Here is an 18,469-nt window from a genome sequence, read left to right as displayed (position 1 = left end):
AGCCAGAGCCCGCCCAGCGGAACATGGCGCCTCCCCGGCCTTTGCAGGGCGGAAGTGACGCGCCAGCCGCGCGCCCCGGCAGGCGGTTGCGAGATGGCGGCGCCCGGGGCCGCCGTTACGGTCACCGTCACCTACAGTAAGGGCCGCGGGGCCGGGGGCTGCCGGGCGGGCGGGGCTGGGGCCGGAGCCGGGGCCGGGGCCAGGGGGCGGCCTCGGCTGGCCGCGTCTCCCCCGCCCTCTCCCTCCACCTGGGTCGCTTGAGCGGATCCAACAGAAAGGGGATTAAAAAAGGGGCTTTTCCGTTATTTACCGTTATTTTCCGTGTCGACGAGGTGGTGTGGCTCCAGCGGGAGGGTGCTGTGGGAGCAGGTAGCAGGGCTGGTGGCAGTGCGGTGTGTGAATGCAGCTGCTGCCTGGGGGACTCCCATCTTTGCTGCATAAACTTAAGAATTTTTGGTTAGGGAGGTGTGAGATGGCAAAAGAAAGGGGCGGCTGCTTGAGAGAAAGGGATCATTGTGTCCGGTTCTGGGCTCCCCAGTACAGGAGGGACATGGAACTACTGGGGCGAGTCCACAGGAGGGCCACTAAGATGATGAGAGGACTGGAGCACCTGTGGTTTAGAGAGCTGGGCCTGTAAGGCTTCGAAAGGAGAAGACTGAGGGGAGAGCTCATCGATCTGTATACGTATCTGAGGGGAGGGTGTCGTGAGGATGGAGCCGGTCTCTGCTCAGTTGTGCCCAGCGACAGGACGAGAGGCAACAGGCCCAAACTGAAGCACAGGAGGTTCCGGCTCAGTATGAGGGGGCACTTCTGTACTGTGAGGTGACAGAGCACTGGGACAGGCTGCCCAGAGACGCTGTGGCGTCTCCTTCTCTGGAGATACTTAGACCCTGCCTGGATGCCGTCCTGCACAATGTGTTCTAGGGGATCCTGCTCAGCTTGGCAGGGGGGTTGGACCAGGTGGTCTCCAGAGGTCCCTGCCAGCCTCGGCCATTTGGTGAGTCTGTGATCAGCAACTGGGTGCTGATCTGGTGAAACGTTACTCAAAGGCATGCTGGAACAACTGAACTTTTTTTTCCTGGAGAAAAGAAGTAGGAGGAGGGAGATGAAAGTGTTTCCACTTTCCACACTTCCTTTCAGACGATTTGATCGACTGCAAATAAACATAGAAGTTTACTGAAAAAAGGTAACGGTAGCCTGGACTCCATCAAAGTACTCTGGTTAATGAAGTGGATTGAGGTTAGGCAGTAGGAGGAACAATGAGGATAGTAGGATATTAAATCAGTGGTATTTTCATCAGTGTTTTTGTTCACAAAAGTTGAGAGTTATTTATGGCATATTTTTTAATTTTTGAACAGTGAGCTCTGCTCCTGTCCTTTTTGCACAACGCTATTCTTTCCACCTTTAGATCTCATGGCTTATTTTTGTTTAGTCATCCCTGTTCTCAAACTGTTATGCTTAATTCATTATTTTGTGCAAATGTTTCCTCTATAGGAAAGCTTATAGGCAGTTTTATCTTAAGAATCTTTGGTGGTGAGGCACTTTGTGGAATAATCTGTTTGGATCGTCATGATTCCTATGCTCACAGATGCCTTCAGAGAGCTCCATTTGATCTGGGAGGTTTGCCAACAGCCTTATCTGAGAATGTTTCAATCCTTCCAGTTATTACCTGGTAATTATTTTTCTATTAATAATTAACAAACAGTAGGCACGCTTTATCTTGGACTTCATTTTCTGGTTTATACCTGTTGCAGGCAAGTGCTGTTACTACTTTGCACAGGCATTTTTATTAAAGGTGTGTCTGAGAGAGTGAATGTAGGGAAAGATGGAAATAAAGGTTAAGAAAGAGCAACAGCAGATCCACGTGCATCACTTTACAATCTGCAAGACAATGAATTGATGCTGTTTTTTAAAAGATTTTGGAGATTTACAGTAGTCATTATTTGAAATCAGTATTTTCATTTCCAAAAACAAATGGATAAACCATGATACCAGTTCTAACCCAGCAGATGTTCTTCGTGGTGAATTGAGAGTAAAACTTGTGTTACAGTCTGCTCTAAGTTGTGTTCATAATTTGTTGTTAAAACTGTTCCTATTACTAGGCAAACTTCAGCTATTCTCTTCTCCACTTGCTCCTTTTTTTTTTTCCTTTTTCCCTTTTTTTTCAAAGAAGCTGTATATATCAAAACAATCTTTTGAAATACATCAAGGTTACGACTGAAATTTTCATTTTGTACTGTTGTTACTTTTGTTTTTCTTCTTTGTTTTTAACAGCAAATTGGGAAGGTCTGTTTATGGCAAATGTTCAGGGAGAGTTGGTGTAGTGTTATTCTGAAGTTAAAACCATTTAAAAATACTGCTGGGAGTTTGCAAGCTCTTATGGCCTCAGCGTAGCTTGTCATGTGACTGTGGCAGACTGGAACATTTTAAAATTGAGGTTCCTAGCACTCTTCTTTGCAAAAGATTCATGTGCTTAAAAATTAGTGGTGTAAGAATAGTTTTCCTTCTGGTATTTGTTTCAGCTTTCTCTTCCTGTAAACTGAAGAAATGCCTGTCTTAATTTCCCTTGCAGCCAGTGGTGGCTGATTCCTGTGGGTGCTTTCAAATTGACACGCCTTAAATGTGTGGGAGCAGAGGTTACGGATCTGTTGCGATGCAGAGATTAGTTGACGTATTCTTTTCTTCTAAGAAATTCCTGCTGTTTATGTGCAATTTATTTTAGGGAGTCCGAGTAGGAGGTACCATTAGCGCAAGGTGACAGCGTATTGGGTTTGAATGGCAAGGGTTTGGTAGTGGGGGGGCTGCAGGGGTGGCGTCTGTGAGCAGAGCCCAGCAGCTGCCCCATGTCAGATCAGAGCCAGCTCCAGTCGGCTCCAAAACGGGACCTGCTGCTGGCCAGAGCTGAGACAGGGAGTGATGCTGGCTGGGCCTCTGGGAGAGCAGATTTAAGAAAGAGGGGAAAAATGCTATGCAACAGCAGCTGGGAGAGAGGAGTGAGAAGCAGCCCTGCAGCCCCCAAGGTGAGTGCAGCAGGAGGGCAGGAGGTGCTCCAGGCAGGCAGCAGCAGTTCCCCTGCGGCCTGTGGAGAGGCCCCTGGTGGAGCAGGCTGTCCCCCTGCAGCCCATGGGTCCCACACGGAGCAGATCTCCACGCTGCAGCCCGTGGAGGAGCCCCCGGTGGAGCAGGTGGATGTGGCCTGGAGGAGGCTGCGGCCCATGGAGAGCCCCCGCAGGAGCAGGCCCCGGGCCGGAGCTGCAGCCCATGGAGAGGAGCCCACGCAGGAGCAGGGGTCTGGGGGGAGCTGCCGCCTGTGGGGGACCCGTGCTGGAGCAGTTTGCTCCTGGGGGATGGACCCCGTGGTACGGAGCCGTGTGGGAGCAGTTCTGGAAGAGCTGCTGCCTGTGGGCAGCCCACACAGGATCACATTGGGAGGGACCCCATGTGGAGCAGGGACAGAGAGTGACCGTGAAGGAGTGGCAGACAGAGTCAGGGCCTGGCCACAGCCCATTCCCTGTTCACCTGCACTGCTCGGGGGGACAAGGTGGAAGAGGGTGCATGGGGGGAAAGTGATTGTAGTTTGCTTTTAGTTTCTCACTGTTCTAGTCTGTTAGTAATAGGCAATCAATTCTATTAATCTCTCTGTTTTACTCATGATGATAATTGTTGTGTGTTCTCCATGTCCTTATCTCTACCCTTGAGCTGTTTTCATCGTATTTTCTCCCCATTTTCCTTTGAGGGTGGGGAGCGAGAGAATGGCTGCGGTGGAGTTGAGCTGCCCATCTGGGTAAAACCACCACAGACATACAGGATGAGACTGCTGTGCCCATGTATTCTCAAGGCGGTTAAGGCTGCATATCAGCAGTATTATGGGCAGAAGTAATCTCTGGGCTATGAGAATTCTGTTGGATGGAAGGGAGACAGCGTGGACATTGACTGCTTGCTTCACATGTATAAGAACTGGGGAGCAAAGGTAGTGATAAATTGTCTCAGATTCCCCAAGACTTACATCATTAGAAGTTCCTATAACTAGGAAGTGAAACAGATCATAAAGTTGTGGACTTCCATGCTTTAGCTTTTGGATTATCTAGGTCATACGCTCTGTTAAAAAGAAATGGAGAATAATGTGTAACAGGATCATTATGCTGGTAGAATACTCCTGACCCAGCTCTTAGGGTTATTAGAAAGGAAAATAAAGTTTTCAGCGGAAGTAAGTCACTCTAAGAGGAAGAAAATACTTTAGAAAGTTGCAAGAGATTAGTGATAGTTACGGCGTTAAGGGGCATGGTTTAGTGCTGGGACTTGGTAGGTCAGGTTGATGGCTGGATCTTGAAGGATTTTTCCAACCTAGATGATTCTATGAATCCTTTCATTTAAAATTAAGATTGTATGTGGAAGTCAATGACTTGAGAACTTTCTGTGTTAATGGAAACAAGTATTAGAAACTGATTCTCTGATATTTTCCAGGTAACGATAAGTATTTTTTTTTTCTTTTTTTTGTTAGGTAATGAAAAACACAGTATTCAGGTTGCTCCTCAACAGGAAGATTGTGAACCTACGCTACAAGACATGGCTCTACTTATTGAACAAGTCACTGGTGTTCCAGTGCCTTTTCAGAAACTTATATACAAAGGTAACTTGTAAATCTGTCGGTGTGTTTTATAGATGTTTCATTGTAGTCGCTTTCAGGTGTTCATGTTTTGAATGACTTTAAAAAGACGTTCTTATGCCACTAACTGTAATCGGTAATATTTTAACTAGTTTTTCCCTCTCTCCCTTTTTGTTTAGGAAAGTCTCTGAAAGAATTGGAACAACCATTGTCAGCACTTGGTGTTAAAAACGGTTGCAAAGTCATGTTGATTGGAAAAAGGGTTAGTGTTACTTTCAGAACTGAGTTTGTTGTACATTATCCTATTTCCTGTTAGTTATTCAGCCTCTGAACACAGATACTGTTTACAGCATAAAAGTAATCTTATTCACCTGCCCACAAAGCTGAGTTCATTCTCACATTGTACTGCAAATAAGTCTGCAGCTTGTACAGCTTTATGTTTCTGAAATTACATTATTGACAGACGTTTGCGAATGTGTTACTTCTGACTGCTCCTGAACCTCCTATTTTTCTTGTGGGGAAAAAAAAAGGGGGGGGTGGAAGCCGTTGCTACTGAGCCTGCTGGGTTATTTCTAGTGAAATGACCTGTGACTAGCTTTGCCAAGTAGAGTACGAGGTAATATCACTTGATATCAAGTTACCTCTACTTACAAAATAGTAAAATATCAACAGAAAAAATGGTTGCACTTTTCTTTTTCGCTTCAAATTTGGATCCTTTAACATGTTTATATACATTGCCACCTTAACTGCATTTGTCAGTAAGCTTGGAGAAAAGCTTATTTGATCGGCACTAAATTATGGGAAGGAAAACCACAGTGCAGCACATGCTTTAAGTCAACAAAAGCCTTTATGTCTCTCTCACCACTGTTGCTGCTCTTTAGCTGCATAGTGACTCTATTTGTTCTGTAGTTGTGAATATTTTCCTTTTAAATACACAGAATAGTCCAGAAGAAGAGGCTGAATTAAAGAAGTTAAAAGATCTGGAGAAGTCAGTGGAGCAAATAGCTAATAAGTTAGAGGAAGTTAATAAAGAGTTCACAGGTATCCAGAAGGTATGCCAGCTTTGTGTCATTTTATGTCTTTACAAAACTGTTTTGTAGGTATATATTTAAATAAAAAAACAAACAAAAAAGCCTCACACAACCTTCTAAAGGTTTTGTGTAGTAAGTAATAGGCTGTCCCTCTTAGCTGTTGAATAATATAATTGTAAAAATATTTTATCATAGAATATTTTTTTTCTGAATTTCAAATGCCATTTTTGAGTTTCCAAAATGGAGAAATGTATGGCACTGAAAAAGGGTAAATACTGTTGCATAATGAATAAATAATATTTTGCAGATCTAGAAAAACAGAATTCTATCAAAGTTCAAAGAAGAATGCCTCTTACTTTGAGTGTTGTTTAATCTCTTAACCAGTAAGACCTGCTAGGCTTCCTTGATTGTACAGACTAATTGAATAAAGATTGAGATTGGAGTCCCCTTTGTACTAGAAACTACCAAAATAGTAGAAGATCTTTTTTTGATGTGGCATGTTGAGAGATTTTTTTTTTAAGCTGATCATTCAGTAAGGTGCGGAATTTTGTTTTTCCTGCCCTCTTTTTCCTTACCAGGGATTTTTGGCAAAGGATCTTCAAGCAGAAGCTCTAAAACAGCTTGACAAGAGGATAAAAGGAACTGCAGAGCAGTTCATGAAGATCCTGGAACAGATTGATGCCATTGTAAGTAAATAACTGCAGAAAAGGATCGAATCCCAATAGAATTTTAGGAAGACACCTTTCTTCTAATTTATTTAATACTTTAAAATACTAACAAATTTATTTTGGCTTTGGAAATTAGTTAATTGGTTTGCTCATTCTTTTCTTAATATCCAGCTCTTGCCCCTGTATGTCTCCAAAAGTCTACTTCACAACATCTGTTTCTAAATGGTGACATTAATGCCTGTGTATGCATCCCCATTCTACGGAAGAGCTTAATTTGGGACAGCAGCCTGCTAGGACTAAAGGAAATTGGGCATCCTTTACTTAAATTTTTACCCTTTTAGTTTGTCTTGGCAAACTTTAACGTTAAACTTCATGGTTACAGTAAAGGTCTGGAAAAAAAAACAAAAAACAACTCCAGCACACTGGTTGCTGTATTACATAAGGACAAGTGCTTCACAGTCATTAATGGATCATAACCTTACAGCATCTTCCCAGAGTACAATGTGTGTCTTCCTGCGCCATGCAGGAACTGAAAGGTAGGGGAGAATGGGGAATTTGTGTAGAGATGCGTGGAAGATTGTGACAACTGGGGTGTTTTGTTACTCTGTTTTTGTGCTTGCTGGGTCATTGTCTGCAGCTTCATTCTATCATTCTTTCGCATATCACAATCTTAATCTTCTGCTCTAAAGAAAAAATGCTGCTTTTCTGTAGTAATAATGCTTTTGCAGTAACACTTTATAAGTTTGTATCAGAAAGATTCCATGTGAATGCCTATAGTTGGTGAACCAAATGGATGGACAGACATTTTGAAAAAACTCAGCAGCGAACCATAGAGTAATAATTAGAATTGGCTGTCTGCAGATGTTATACAACATGGATATTCCTAGGATTTTTGCAGAAATCATCAACTTATTTCCGTCTTTCATATTGTTAATTTTGAATTGTTAAATTAGCCTTTGCTGGTTGTTTTAATTAACAGTTCTTAAATATTTTTTATTTTAATTATAATATACTAAGTATTTTAAAGTCTTATTTCCTCTTCTGCCTCGTATCAAGAAAAATACTTTGCTGTTAAACGTAGACTTCATATAACTGGTTCCCTGTTTGAAGTAGCAGATTTACTGTGTGTTGTCATTAAAATAGCAATAATCTGACATCTCTTTCACGTGGATGGGATTAACGCATATTCCTGAGCCCTTCAATTTCTGGTACTATGTCCTGTTTAGAAGAAAGTCAGTACTTGGTTTATAGTTCTGGAATGAGGCAGGCAGCCTCAGGAATCCCTTCTCATTGCTTCCTTGTTAATCCAAACTAAATTTCCCATGTTAACTTTTGATTCTCATACTTTTTCCTTGGCTTAAATATAACGCATGCTATTATCTATCATCTTATGCAGAATACTCTAGATAATACCAGACAAGGGATTTCCAGGTTTAGTACAAGATTTTAAAAGTCTTACAAACATCTCTAGGTTTAGGAATTAGTGGAGTCCCTGTTCCTCAGTTTTGTCTCGTGGAAGTAGAACAGTCAGAGCTAAAACTAATTATGACTGATAGCTTTTCATATTTGTAATAGTTGTTTGTTACTTCCAGTGAAGAGCCTAGAAGACTGTATGGGATTGATAAGCATCATGTTTTTAAAGCAAGAAATAAAAGTGAAGCTTTTCACACCAGTGAATGAAGCTATGTTATACATACCAGACTGTAGTTATTTGTGTTAATGTACAAAGACTGTTTTTTGTTATGAAAACTGAACTTCCGAATATCTTCTGTGAAATCTTGCAGATAAGTGTATCTGAGTGGAACCTTTACATAAAATGCAGCCATTCAGTGTACTGACGCTACAGCACATCAGGCCACCAACTTTATGAAGTATTACTTAGCTTTACTGTAGCTGTGCAACATGCAGAGGTAGCAGCACAAAATGGCAATGAGATACATGTATGAATAATAAATGGGCTCCACTGAGGGGAAGGGGGGCAGTTAAAAATGATAAACAGAAATTCAAAGCAGAAGAGCATCAAACTTCCATGAAGTAGTTTATCTGTATCTCAGAATTGTTTTATATGGTATTTAAAACAAAACAACAAAAAGAAACAGAGACTGAGTGAGTTATTTTCTGGTAACACAGAAGCATAGATAAATTGTAGAAAGGAAACAGACCAGCAACTCACTTAGTAAATGTTGCAGTTTTCTTTCTTTGGCAGAATTGTTGTGAAAATTCTTTAAAGTGTCTTGGCCATCATATGTGTTTTTGATTGATCCAAACAATCTAGTTTGATACAAAATGAGGTTCACATGGTTATAGAGAGCTAAGGGTGAGGAAGCCTGCATGTTGTTTTCTGTATTCTAGGGGTGTTGCCCTATTACTGTTAGGAGGTAAGCTCTTTAATTAGACAAGCTTAGTTTGGAACTAGTATTTCTTTTTACCAGGCTCCATTTCTTTATGAATTACAAATTTAAAAGTGTGCAGTTAGCGGCAGTCATACAGTATTGGGGTGAGAGAAAATATACAGCGTAATCACTGCCAAAAGAGTAGAAGTGCAGTCTTGAAGGGATGACTCTGGGTAGAGTAGCTGTAACTTAAACATTGTAACATTAAACATTTGTTCAAAATGGCTACTGCTTCTACAGAAGAACAGGTGCATGGATCTTGTAAGTATCTTAACAAAATTTTGAAGGCTCTGAAGCAGCTGGGCCTTTCCATAAGCTACATTTTTTTAAGTTATTTTTTTTTTCAGGAGTAATACTAATTCAGGTGTGTTCAGCAGTTGAAGATTTGTCTGTGTGCATCACCAGACATGCGTTTATTTCAGCAGCTAAAGCATTTGGTCAAGGAGTAAAAGTCAAATCACAATACTTACTGCAGATCTCAGCAAGTAGAACCTAGAAAATGCTTGACTTATTCACAGTTACCAAAAAAATGAATACTGCAATCTGAGTGATGACTTTGTTCTTGTGATTCCCTATTAAATGGCAGATGTGGAATCTGGAAAGATGACATTGCAGAGAACATAGTGCTCTAAAAACAGAAAAAAATCTTTCTGTTCCGGAATACAAATCGCTCATGTTGCTTGCATAAATTAATGGCAAATCTGTCAGATTGAATGAGTTTGTACTGAGGACATTGATAACATTAGTGACTCATAGTTGTATTTAGGTGGCCCATCCCCCTTGAGGATTTTTTGGGTTACAGTTTCTCTGTAAAACTTACTTAAATTACTGTGCCATTCCGAAGAAGTTTTTTTCCACTATCTCCTTGTCACTGTTAATACTAAATTGATGCTTTGAGGATTAAAAGAAGGAAATATTATGAAACTAAGGAGTAAAAAATTCCCTGGCTTCTGTAAAGTTTTGCCACTTACTCTTGGAGCGATAAGAACTTTACTAGTAAATCTTTTAATGTGTTTGGATAAACAAACGTTGGATAAGCTTTTCATGGTGATAATGCTTAAATCTTTTAGTATGAATCAGAAGCCTGCCATTTAATAGCTACTTCTAAAGAAGCTGCTAAGGTGTTTCAGTGTCAACACGATGTGCTTACGCAATTTACCAATTTATTTAATGATAAATTAAAAATGATGAAGGACTGGTAGTTAATAATAACCTACTGAAATACAGTATGTTGTTCTGGAGTTTTAAAAGAAACTAAGGAAGACAACATTGCTGCCATTCTCTCTGTCTAACAAAAATCCTTGTTTGCAACTGATTAGCATTGGTGATGTATGGTAGGGTAATTTATTTTTAAACAATTTGGTAACAGAAAACAAGAAGGGTTCTAGCTATCACTGCTAGTGACTGCTAGTGTAGGAGATTTCCTTTCCTTCCTTCCCTCTCTCTCTCAAGAATGGTACCGCTTTGGTTCTACTGTGATAGCCATAAATGATAAATTTAACTACCATATGTTTTGTGTATTGATTGATTACACTGCTATAAAGTGTTTTTTTGGCATCAGATACTACCTTGTGGACTCTCTGATTTGGCAAGTAAGAAATAACCAGAGGAGAACAAAGATGTGGTGGTTGTACTAGCTTATAAAATTGTCATTGGAAGTGCTTCTGAATCAAAGGGAGCTTGAGTAGAGCTGAGGTGATGTTCTGTGGTAAAGGGAGTTGTTTTCTTGGGAGACAAGCTGGGAGACGGCAAAGAGATGAGGAGAGAACGTGTGCTTTGTAAGAAGCAGCACTCAGGAGAGAGAAATGCGGGGTCCTTAGTTAAAAAGAGTGCTCAAGAATAGGGAGGATATAGAGATGGGAAAGTGCACAAACGTGGATTTATTGCAGTGTAAAGGGTGGTTGGTTTTAAGAATCTTTTGTAAAGCATGAGTGTTGTGCATACAAAAGATGAAACTTTGTGGGTGTAATGTGGGCATTGCCAGTGCATCTTGTCCATGTGTCCACATGAGAACTGTCTGAGAGGTGTGGTTAAGAAATTCTCAGTTTTGGGAGTGTGGAGTGGGAGATGAGCAGAGCCTGAGTCGTTCTCTGGGCGGATGGGATGAAGAACCTGTGCTGGGTTGAAGCCGGCACTGCGATCAACTTTTGAAAGTTTAAGACCATACAGACCAAGGACTGAAAGACTCAAACAGGTGTTTGTCACAGAGAGACCCCGAATGGGAGACAGGCGATATAAATAAGAAGATGCTGTGCAGTAGGAAGCTTTATACTAACCCAAAATGCTGCCCTGCAAGCAATGGTAGCACCGGAAATGTAGATTTGGCAAGAGTTTTGCATAAGCATTCTCTAAGATTAAGCTGCTAATTCTTTTTTATTGTTAAATTAAACTTGATTTTAATTAAATATTGAAATGTTATTGTGACTTAAGGTTTATTGCCAGCTTCACCTGTTAAACCCTGAATAGTTGGACAACGTATTCCTGGAGAGGAGACGTAAGCTGACTAAGGTAAAACAGAGAGACCATGAGATTTAATTAGATGTTAAAATTTATCAACTTTACTAATTTGATAACAAAACGCCTTTTAAGCAGCTTTATAAGTTAGTACATTTACATCTTCCAGTTCCAAGTCTCTGTGAAGGGTCTGATTAAAGAGAGGCTGATGAAAAAAATCCAAAAGCACAACTACGAGAGTAATAAGTAAATACAGGAGCTTGCATGCATAGATGCAATTAAGAACAGTTTTGAAAAATGTTATCAAAAATAGAAATAGTCTGAACATCTTCCATACACTTGGATTTCAAAGTTCCCTCCAGTTACCAATATCTGTTTTTTGAAACAGACTGTGTGATAAGATGTTCCTGTCTGCTGTTGAAAGCTAACTTAGGCCTATTCTGATGATAGAAAACTTTTAACATGCTATTTCAGATGGTGGGAATACTTGTACAGGCCATATAGTCTTTCAGAAAGTGCATCCTGAGATTAGTGCTCAGCAAAGGGAAATGGGCAATGTAACTGAGCTAGGGAATCATTTCGACTTCGATTATTAAGAAATTCCAAGTTGTGTAAAACTTCAAGGCATGGAAGAATTTCTGTGACAGTGTGATAGCACCTTCATTTTCTGCTGAAAGTCAGCTGTAAGTAATTAAGCCTAACTGATCTTTGTTCTTGCAGGCTATTACATATATGGGGGCAAAGTAGTGTGCATCAAATGTTCTCTTTGTGTTAAATGTTTCTTGTGATTTTTTTTTTTCTTTTTAAAAGTGAGTTGTGTTGCTGAAAACAGAGAAAAATGGGATTTTTTTTTCATATGGAGTTACAGGGTCCTAAGTCTAAGATTCCTTACAATGCTTTATGCAACCTTGTAATATTTAACTGTTTTTTTTCTCTGTGACAGGTACAAATAGTCCAAAGGCCTGCATTTGTATCTGTGAACTAGAACTGGTGTTTGAAGAGTAGTCACCCACAGCTTTAAACTAACTTTTCAAATGTTTTCCAGTGTCTTTGGAGCATCCAGTTTCTGAAATAAAGCATGTAATATAATCTTTTCACAATGCCTTGCTTGTTGGGAGGAGACATGCAGATTTAGCCTGTTGCAGTTAGCAAGGGCTTATTGAAGTAAACCGTGCTAGAAACTACACTTTGTGAAGAACAGCCTAGCTTCTAAATGAGCAATTTAAAAGTCTTATGCCACTGGTTAAAAGGAGTTGTCGTTTTAGACTATTGTTGAAAATGCAGTAATAGCTTATGAACCTATCTTGTGCTGTAAATCCAAAGGAAGTGAGGTGGAATTACACAAATGAAGAAAGTAACGCATGCAGAACAGGCTTCTGTAGGAGAACTTATGTTGTGAACGACAGATTCCTAGAGTTAACCTGATAGCTTACTTTTAAAGGTACTTCTTTCTTACACAATAGGAGCATAAGGTTTCTAGGTAAGAACAGTCGTCTGTAGGGGTGTTTTGCTCATTTCAAAAAAACACCATAAACCTGAACGGGCTTCCCCACCAAGCCTTCAGTTGAACATCACACCAAAAGGACAAAGCATACAGCAAGTGCTAAGTTTGACATACATGAATATAGTGGGTGGAAGGAGTATGGAAAACGATGCGGTTTGAAATAAATTAAAAGGAATGTCAGCATGTAACACCTCACATCTGTTACCTTCCATGAAGAGATTGCAGAGGAGATCAGAAGTGATGCTTAGACTAGCAGTGCCTGCATTACTGATGATACGCTCTAATGACAGTGAGTGATTGAGTTAATGTGTTGGTAAGAAATAAATGCGTCGTCATAGTTTCTGAAAAAAAAATGAACGTGATGCTCAGCAGGAGTTACCATATGCCAGAACAGACAAAACCAGTGTCTGTAGTCTACTGCTTTATGTTAGTTACCTAAAGACATGGTATAGATTTGCTAGGTCAGTTGTTTGCAATCCACTTGCTGTATCCATCATTTTTTGAATTTATGACTTTTTCTTTTAAATTCTTTCTTGTGGAATCATCATCACTGAGCAGGCATGGTATTTCCAGGATACCTGTTAAGAGGGCTCAGATCGTTAATACATCCAAATTCTGGTCTATGTTTAGTATGTTCGCTTGAGCATTAAGCTACATAAATTTGTTGATTTTATTGCAGAACCTGCCAGAGAATTTCAGTGATTGCAAACTAAAAAAGAAAGGGTTGGTGAAAAGGGTTCAGGTGAGTTTTCCTCTTTTTTTTTCTTCTCTATTAATGCTGGGTACTTGTGCATCAAGAGTTGGTGAAAATGATAGCTGCTTATAGCTTAGATTTTTCAGTGTTTGTTCTTTCACAGTTATTTCTTATGACATCTCTTTGAGTAGTGTTTAGTAGCTTCATAAAGCAACATAAAAAAATACAGAATTTCACAGTGCATGCTGTTTTCACACTAAATTTGTAGTTTACATTAGTAGCTTGCCTTATGATGAAAAGTAATTCTGACAGGTTCTAAAAAAAATATAATAAAAAGGATAATTCCTTCTTTTATGTATCTCTGTGGTTGGGAGTAATGAACGAGTCCAGGATACAAAGATGTATTCCACTTGTAGCTCCTGCTGGGAGCTAGGAAACACCCTGCTAGAAGTATTCTTTGGAAAATCTGTTCACTATTGCAGTGTGCCAGCTTTCTATAGATTGTAAGTCTCTAAAGTAAGAGGTAAAGTACAGAGGTAAGTTCAGTTAACGCAAGTTAAAATGACGATGGTTTGCTGGCGTAGCTGTGTTTCACGGGGTTCTGAACACTTGATTCTGTGTGCCTAACCAAAGTATCAAACCTTTCTAAAAGAGGTATGGCCAGAAACCTTAGAACTCCACTCTTGGATGAATTTAGTACAGAAATAAGTGCGGGTTTGTGTAAGAACTGCTGTTAGAGCATAAAATAGACTCTGCTGAGCAGAGATCAGAATTATCTATATACTTTTATTGGCATAATGTTCTGCAACTGTATGTTATGATCCCTTGGGGGACTGCAAAAGAATCTAAGGTGCTTAAGACCAAATTAGTCAACAACAGTTTATTTTTCAAGAGCAAGGAAATGATGGCAAGTTGTGCTTATTACTCTGAAGTATTCATGAAAGCGAGGTGGAACTATTAACTGTGTTCTGTTGCTGGCAATCACCCATATCTCCCAGAGATGGGCAGACAGAGGTAAAACACTCGCAGCCGGAAGCTGTAGTTGTTACCACCTTGATTTTTTCATCCCTCAGTTCATTACAGAAGTGAGCTGATGTCAGCTCAAGGGATTGGTTGAAGATGAATGATCCGGGAGTGTGATGGTTGAGAAACATTTGCCTCATACAACAGACTGACCTTTCAGAGGGATGGAAGTTTATTAATCACTTTAACATGCATAACAATAAATAGCCAGTTTGACTGTTCAGTCTATTGCAGTTGTAGCAAATCTGAGTGCAATATATTTATAAATCATGGGAGAGTCTGCTTAGAAACTGTGGTGAGTATGTTGAACTTGGCATAAAAGAATTTACTGGTGGAGGTAGGAAGCTTACTCTGCTGGCATAGCACAGGCAGGGTAACCAGGGGCTGCTGGCTCTGAAGTGCTGTGTGTCGGTTGCTGTACTTGTAAGAACTCGTGGGCAGGTTGTAAGAAATGCTTAAGGTGCTGTGGAGTGCCCTTTTTGGATAAAAAGCCTTCTATCTTTCCAGGCACGCTGGCTGCTTACTGGTGAAGATGAGGGCTCATGTCCTGTAGTCTTGAGAAACAGATGGGCCCATGGTTTAATAACAGCCTGTTTAAGGTTTGACTAAGTAGGATTGTTACTCCCAACTGTGGCTACAGATGTGTTTTAGGAAGGAGTTTAAAATCACTGACTTATCTGAACCTTTGTGATTCTTAATGTTGATTATGAACTTTTGAATTAACTCAAAGTGGCAGGACTGGTGAGGATGTGCAGCCCCCTTGTTGCCTTATCAAATACTATGTTTATGTTGGATTCTGGGTAAACAAAACTGTTAATAGACCATTATCAGAACTGAAGGCAGTCGTTCAATTGGAATCTTCACATTCATGATGGAAACTTCAGTTTCTGTTCCTATGTAGCGGTCTGCTATTGCTGTAATTCCATTGCTGCTAACGTTTGTTTCTTGTTCTCAGGCTTTTCTTGCCCAGTGTGATACTATTGAAGGAAATATTGGACAAGAAATGGACAAGCTACAGTCAAAGAATTTGGCACTGGTGGAATGAAGAGCCTTACCCTACATAATTAGGAAACATAATTGCTCTATGAGCAAGAAGAAAAGTTTGCTCTTTGTTTTGGAGCACATATTCAGCTTGTTTTATTTCTTAAAGCTCAGTCTGTTAGACTGGTACTAGTCAATCATTTCTTGCTGGTTGTCTTGTTTGCCGCTTGGTCAGACCTATTATTTTGAAAAGAAAATCCTTCCTGAAGAATTGCAGAAGTAATCTTTGTGGTGAATTGTTATGTATCGTATGGACAATTGTTTACTTAACTATGTTACAACCTTTGCAATGATGGGCAATATTTTCTGATGTCTTTGAATTTATTTACAGCTCAAATCAAAGAAGGTCTATAACCATACAAGTGCCATAAGTTGCAATTTTAGGGCTTCAGCTCGATGGGAAAAGGCAAACTGAGACAACATCTAGGAAAGTTCAACGTTGGACTGGTAGGCAGTTCAGAGCAATAAAAAAAAACCCTACACATTTGTATTTACTTAATGTTTGTATGCATTTATAAATATAAGAAAGCTTGACTATAAGGGAGTCGTACCTATTTTAGCCTTAAATTGTCATAATAAATGGAATGTACTGTAACATGTATGGTACTTAATTTTGAGTGGTGCTTTAAGTTGTACTGAGCTCCTTGATATAGGTGTATGTTTTTTACACGGACTTCTGATTTACTGTATTTTTTATAGCTTATTTTTATTGGTTGTTCCTTCTTGAGTTGTGGTAGGAAGTGAAATGAGATCACTCATGCTGCTCAAACCTGAAGGGTTCCGTTAAAACAAGGTGTAACTAAGGGGCTATTTTGAAAAGTTTTTTTCTACATTTTTTTTTTTTTTCTGGTTTCTCTGAATTCATGATGCTAATGGAAAAATTGCAGTGCTTATTTCTAGTCTATTGAGGTAATTAGTGATTTTTTTTTTGTAGGATTTAACAAGGTGACACAACTTTATTTTAGCAGTGCCATGTGACTGAAGTTATGTCTGATTCTCCCAGTCAGATATGTGCCAAGCTTAGCCTTCTCTGTTGGGTGAAAAATAAACTTTTGCTGGAGATGGTGGCTTTCAGTGGGGGCAGCCAACTTTGTTTGCAGTAGTCATAGCTAACACCTTTAGTGAGAGTTGCTTTTTTTCCCTGCTGATTCTGATAGGTAAAGTCAGTCACGTACACAGTGGCTGGTGAAGTATCAATGCTATGGAGCCTGTTTATGTGAAAAAATAAAAATAAAAAATGAGCTCCTTCCTCTCTTGCCCCATGTAAAAAAAAAATTAAAAAAAAAAATCTTGTAAGTTATACACCTTAAAGTATTTGTATGGTGTTTGTAATCAGAATAACATTTTAGTGAAAAATTCCATTGGATGAATGAATAAATAATCCTGCATTAAAAAGGAACTTGTTCATTTAGAACTTACATTCTAAAAAAGCCTTTTGACCGTACCAGTATGGAGTTGCCATGTTCTTACTGTTAGCCAGTTTCTTGAAGATCATATTCTTATTGTTAAGCAGTTTCTTGAAGACTGTACTTTTTCCATTTGAAACTCTGTTCTCAGCATCTATGGAAGATTTTAAGGTCTAAATTTCTTGCGAGCTTCCTTACCTTAAGTTAGGAAACAGTTGGGCTGTGTATTTTTTCCTAGGGCTGCTAGTCTGGTCATGTTCTGTTTTCCCAGTTATTTTTCTATAACTTCAAGGCTACAGAGCAGAACAGTTGTAAACCACGTTTGTGAAGCCCTGGCTTCTTGCTGCTTCTGGGCTAGATTCAGCTGACTCTAAAACCACCAGCACCATAGTTGCTTGAATCAGGGGAAGCAAAATTATCCACTTTCTTTGATGGAAGGGATCCTCACCCTCTCAAATACGCGTGTGCTCTAACGCATTGAAATTTCACAGCTACACGTACATTAATCAAAGCATTCTCTTCTGCCATAAAGAGAACTGGGAGCTGCGGTGATGGTTAGGACCCTGTCCATTGCAGCTGCTGCTGCTATTTTTCTATTGGGTGAGAACATGATACTGCCTTCTGGATCTTTCCACCAAGGGAAAAGGCTACTGACTTCAGCCCCTTTCCATCTCTCCTGCCCAGAAGTTGCTGCTCCTGGAGGTGTGCTTGTGTGAGTACATCCTCAACCTGTTTCAGATGGGATAACGTGAAGATTTTACATAGCAGATCTTTTAATAATTTGCTACTTTGAGGCAAAAAGAGGGACGATGACCCTCTCCCACCAGCACATCTGGATTCAGCCAAAGGTGGCAGTCCCGAGCTGGAGACCCTCTGTGGTAACCCCCGTTGTCACGGTGTTTGGTTTCTAGGATAAAAATGTGAGTGTATGAAGACCAACTTGTGCAGTATAGAATTGTTTTGACTACCAACTATAAAAATTAATTTTATGTTGGAAAATGAATGGTTGCATTTAGAGTAAACTAAAACCTTCTAGAACAGGTTGACTTCTGTAGTTATTTTTTGAAAGAACTCATTTTTTTGTAATAGCCTTAAATAAAAAAAAAAAAATCAGTGTTTTTGAAAAGTGCACCAGACTATAAATCCCTCTTTCTTCCACGAATGTATGTGTCCTTGAGACTTTGTAAAGGTTAGCATGACCTCAAACAAGCCTAAGGTATGTCTAGATGGCAGAATTAGTGGAAGCATACTGGGATACCCATTTTGCGACTGGATCGATCCCCATGCCCCCAGCCATCCACCTCACCACATCAGAAGGCAGACGAGTTGCTCACCTTGGCACTGCTTAACCTGTTGTCTTCCTGCGGTTGCTATTGCTTTGGCCCACCTCGGATTTGCCATTCGGGCAGAATGTCTTGCCATGAAGTTTGTCTTAGAAAATGGAAGTTGAGTCCCACTGCTCCTCGTTCTTCCCGGGCTCCCTGTAGGCTGCGGCACGAGACGTCCCCAGCTGCAGAGATGTGAGACGGCTTGCTCCTTCCAGCAGAAAATAGCTACTTTTTGATGAAATTCTTGGAGAGCAAGTTTTGGCAGTAACACTGTGAACCTGGAGTAATGCTTCACTGTGGGCTTTTTCTGTTTGACTTAAA

The 18,469-nt window shown here is 40.1% G+C and overlaps 1 protein-coding gene across 4 annotated transcripts; it reads left to right on the top strand.

Moving 5' to 3' along the window:
• Positions 1–14: 14 nt before the first annotated feature.
• BAG1 (BAG cochaperone 1) lies at positions 15–16,013 on the top strand. Of its 4 annotated transcripts, XR_004748179.1 has the most exons (8): positions 15–136; positions 4,502–4,630; positions 4,786–4,868; positions 5,545–5,658; positions 6,216–6,323; positions 11,129–11,206; positions 13,336–13,398; positions 15,329–15,407. XR_004748179.1 is itself a non-coding variant. In XM_035317477.1 (7 exons), the coding sequence occupies exons 1-7, from the start codon at positions 94–96 to the stop codon at positions 15,416–15,418; spliced, it is 630 nt and encodes a 209-aa protein (XP_035173368.1). In that variant the 5' UTR covers positions 15–93; the 3' UTR covers positions 15,419–16,013. The 4 variants fall into 4 exon arrangements, 2 of the variants coding, with proteins under 2 accessions (XP_035173368.1, XP_035173369.1); XR_004748178.1 differs by lacking the exons at positions 13,336–13,398; positions 15,329–15,407 and adding an exon at positions 6,477–6,615 and having other exon boundaries at positions 11,141–11,192; XM_035317477.1 differs by lacking the exon at positions 11,129–11,206 and having other exon boundaries at positions 15,329–16,013.
• The last annotated feature ends 2,456 nt before the right edge of the window (positions 16,014–18,469 follow it).

This window comes from Oxyura jamaicensis, chromosome 2 (assembly GCF_011077185.1).
Source record: "Oxyura jamaicensis isolate SHBP4307 breed ruddy duck chromosome 2, BPBGC_Ojam_1.0, whole genome shotgun sequence".
Classification (NCBI taxonomy): Eukaryota; Metazoa; Chordata; class Aves; order Anseriformes; family Anatidae; genus Oxyura; species Oxyura jamaicensis.
The sequence above is the reverse complement of the archived record's forward strand: the minus strand, read 5'-3'. Positions and strand labels throughout refer to the sequence as shown.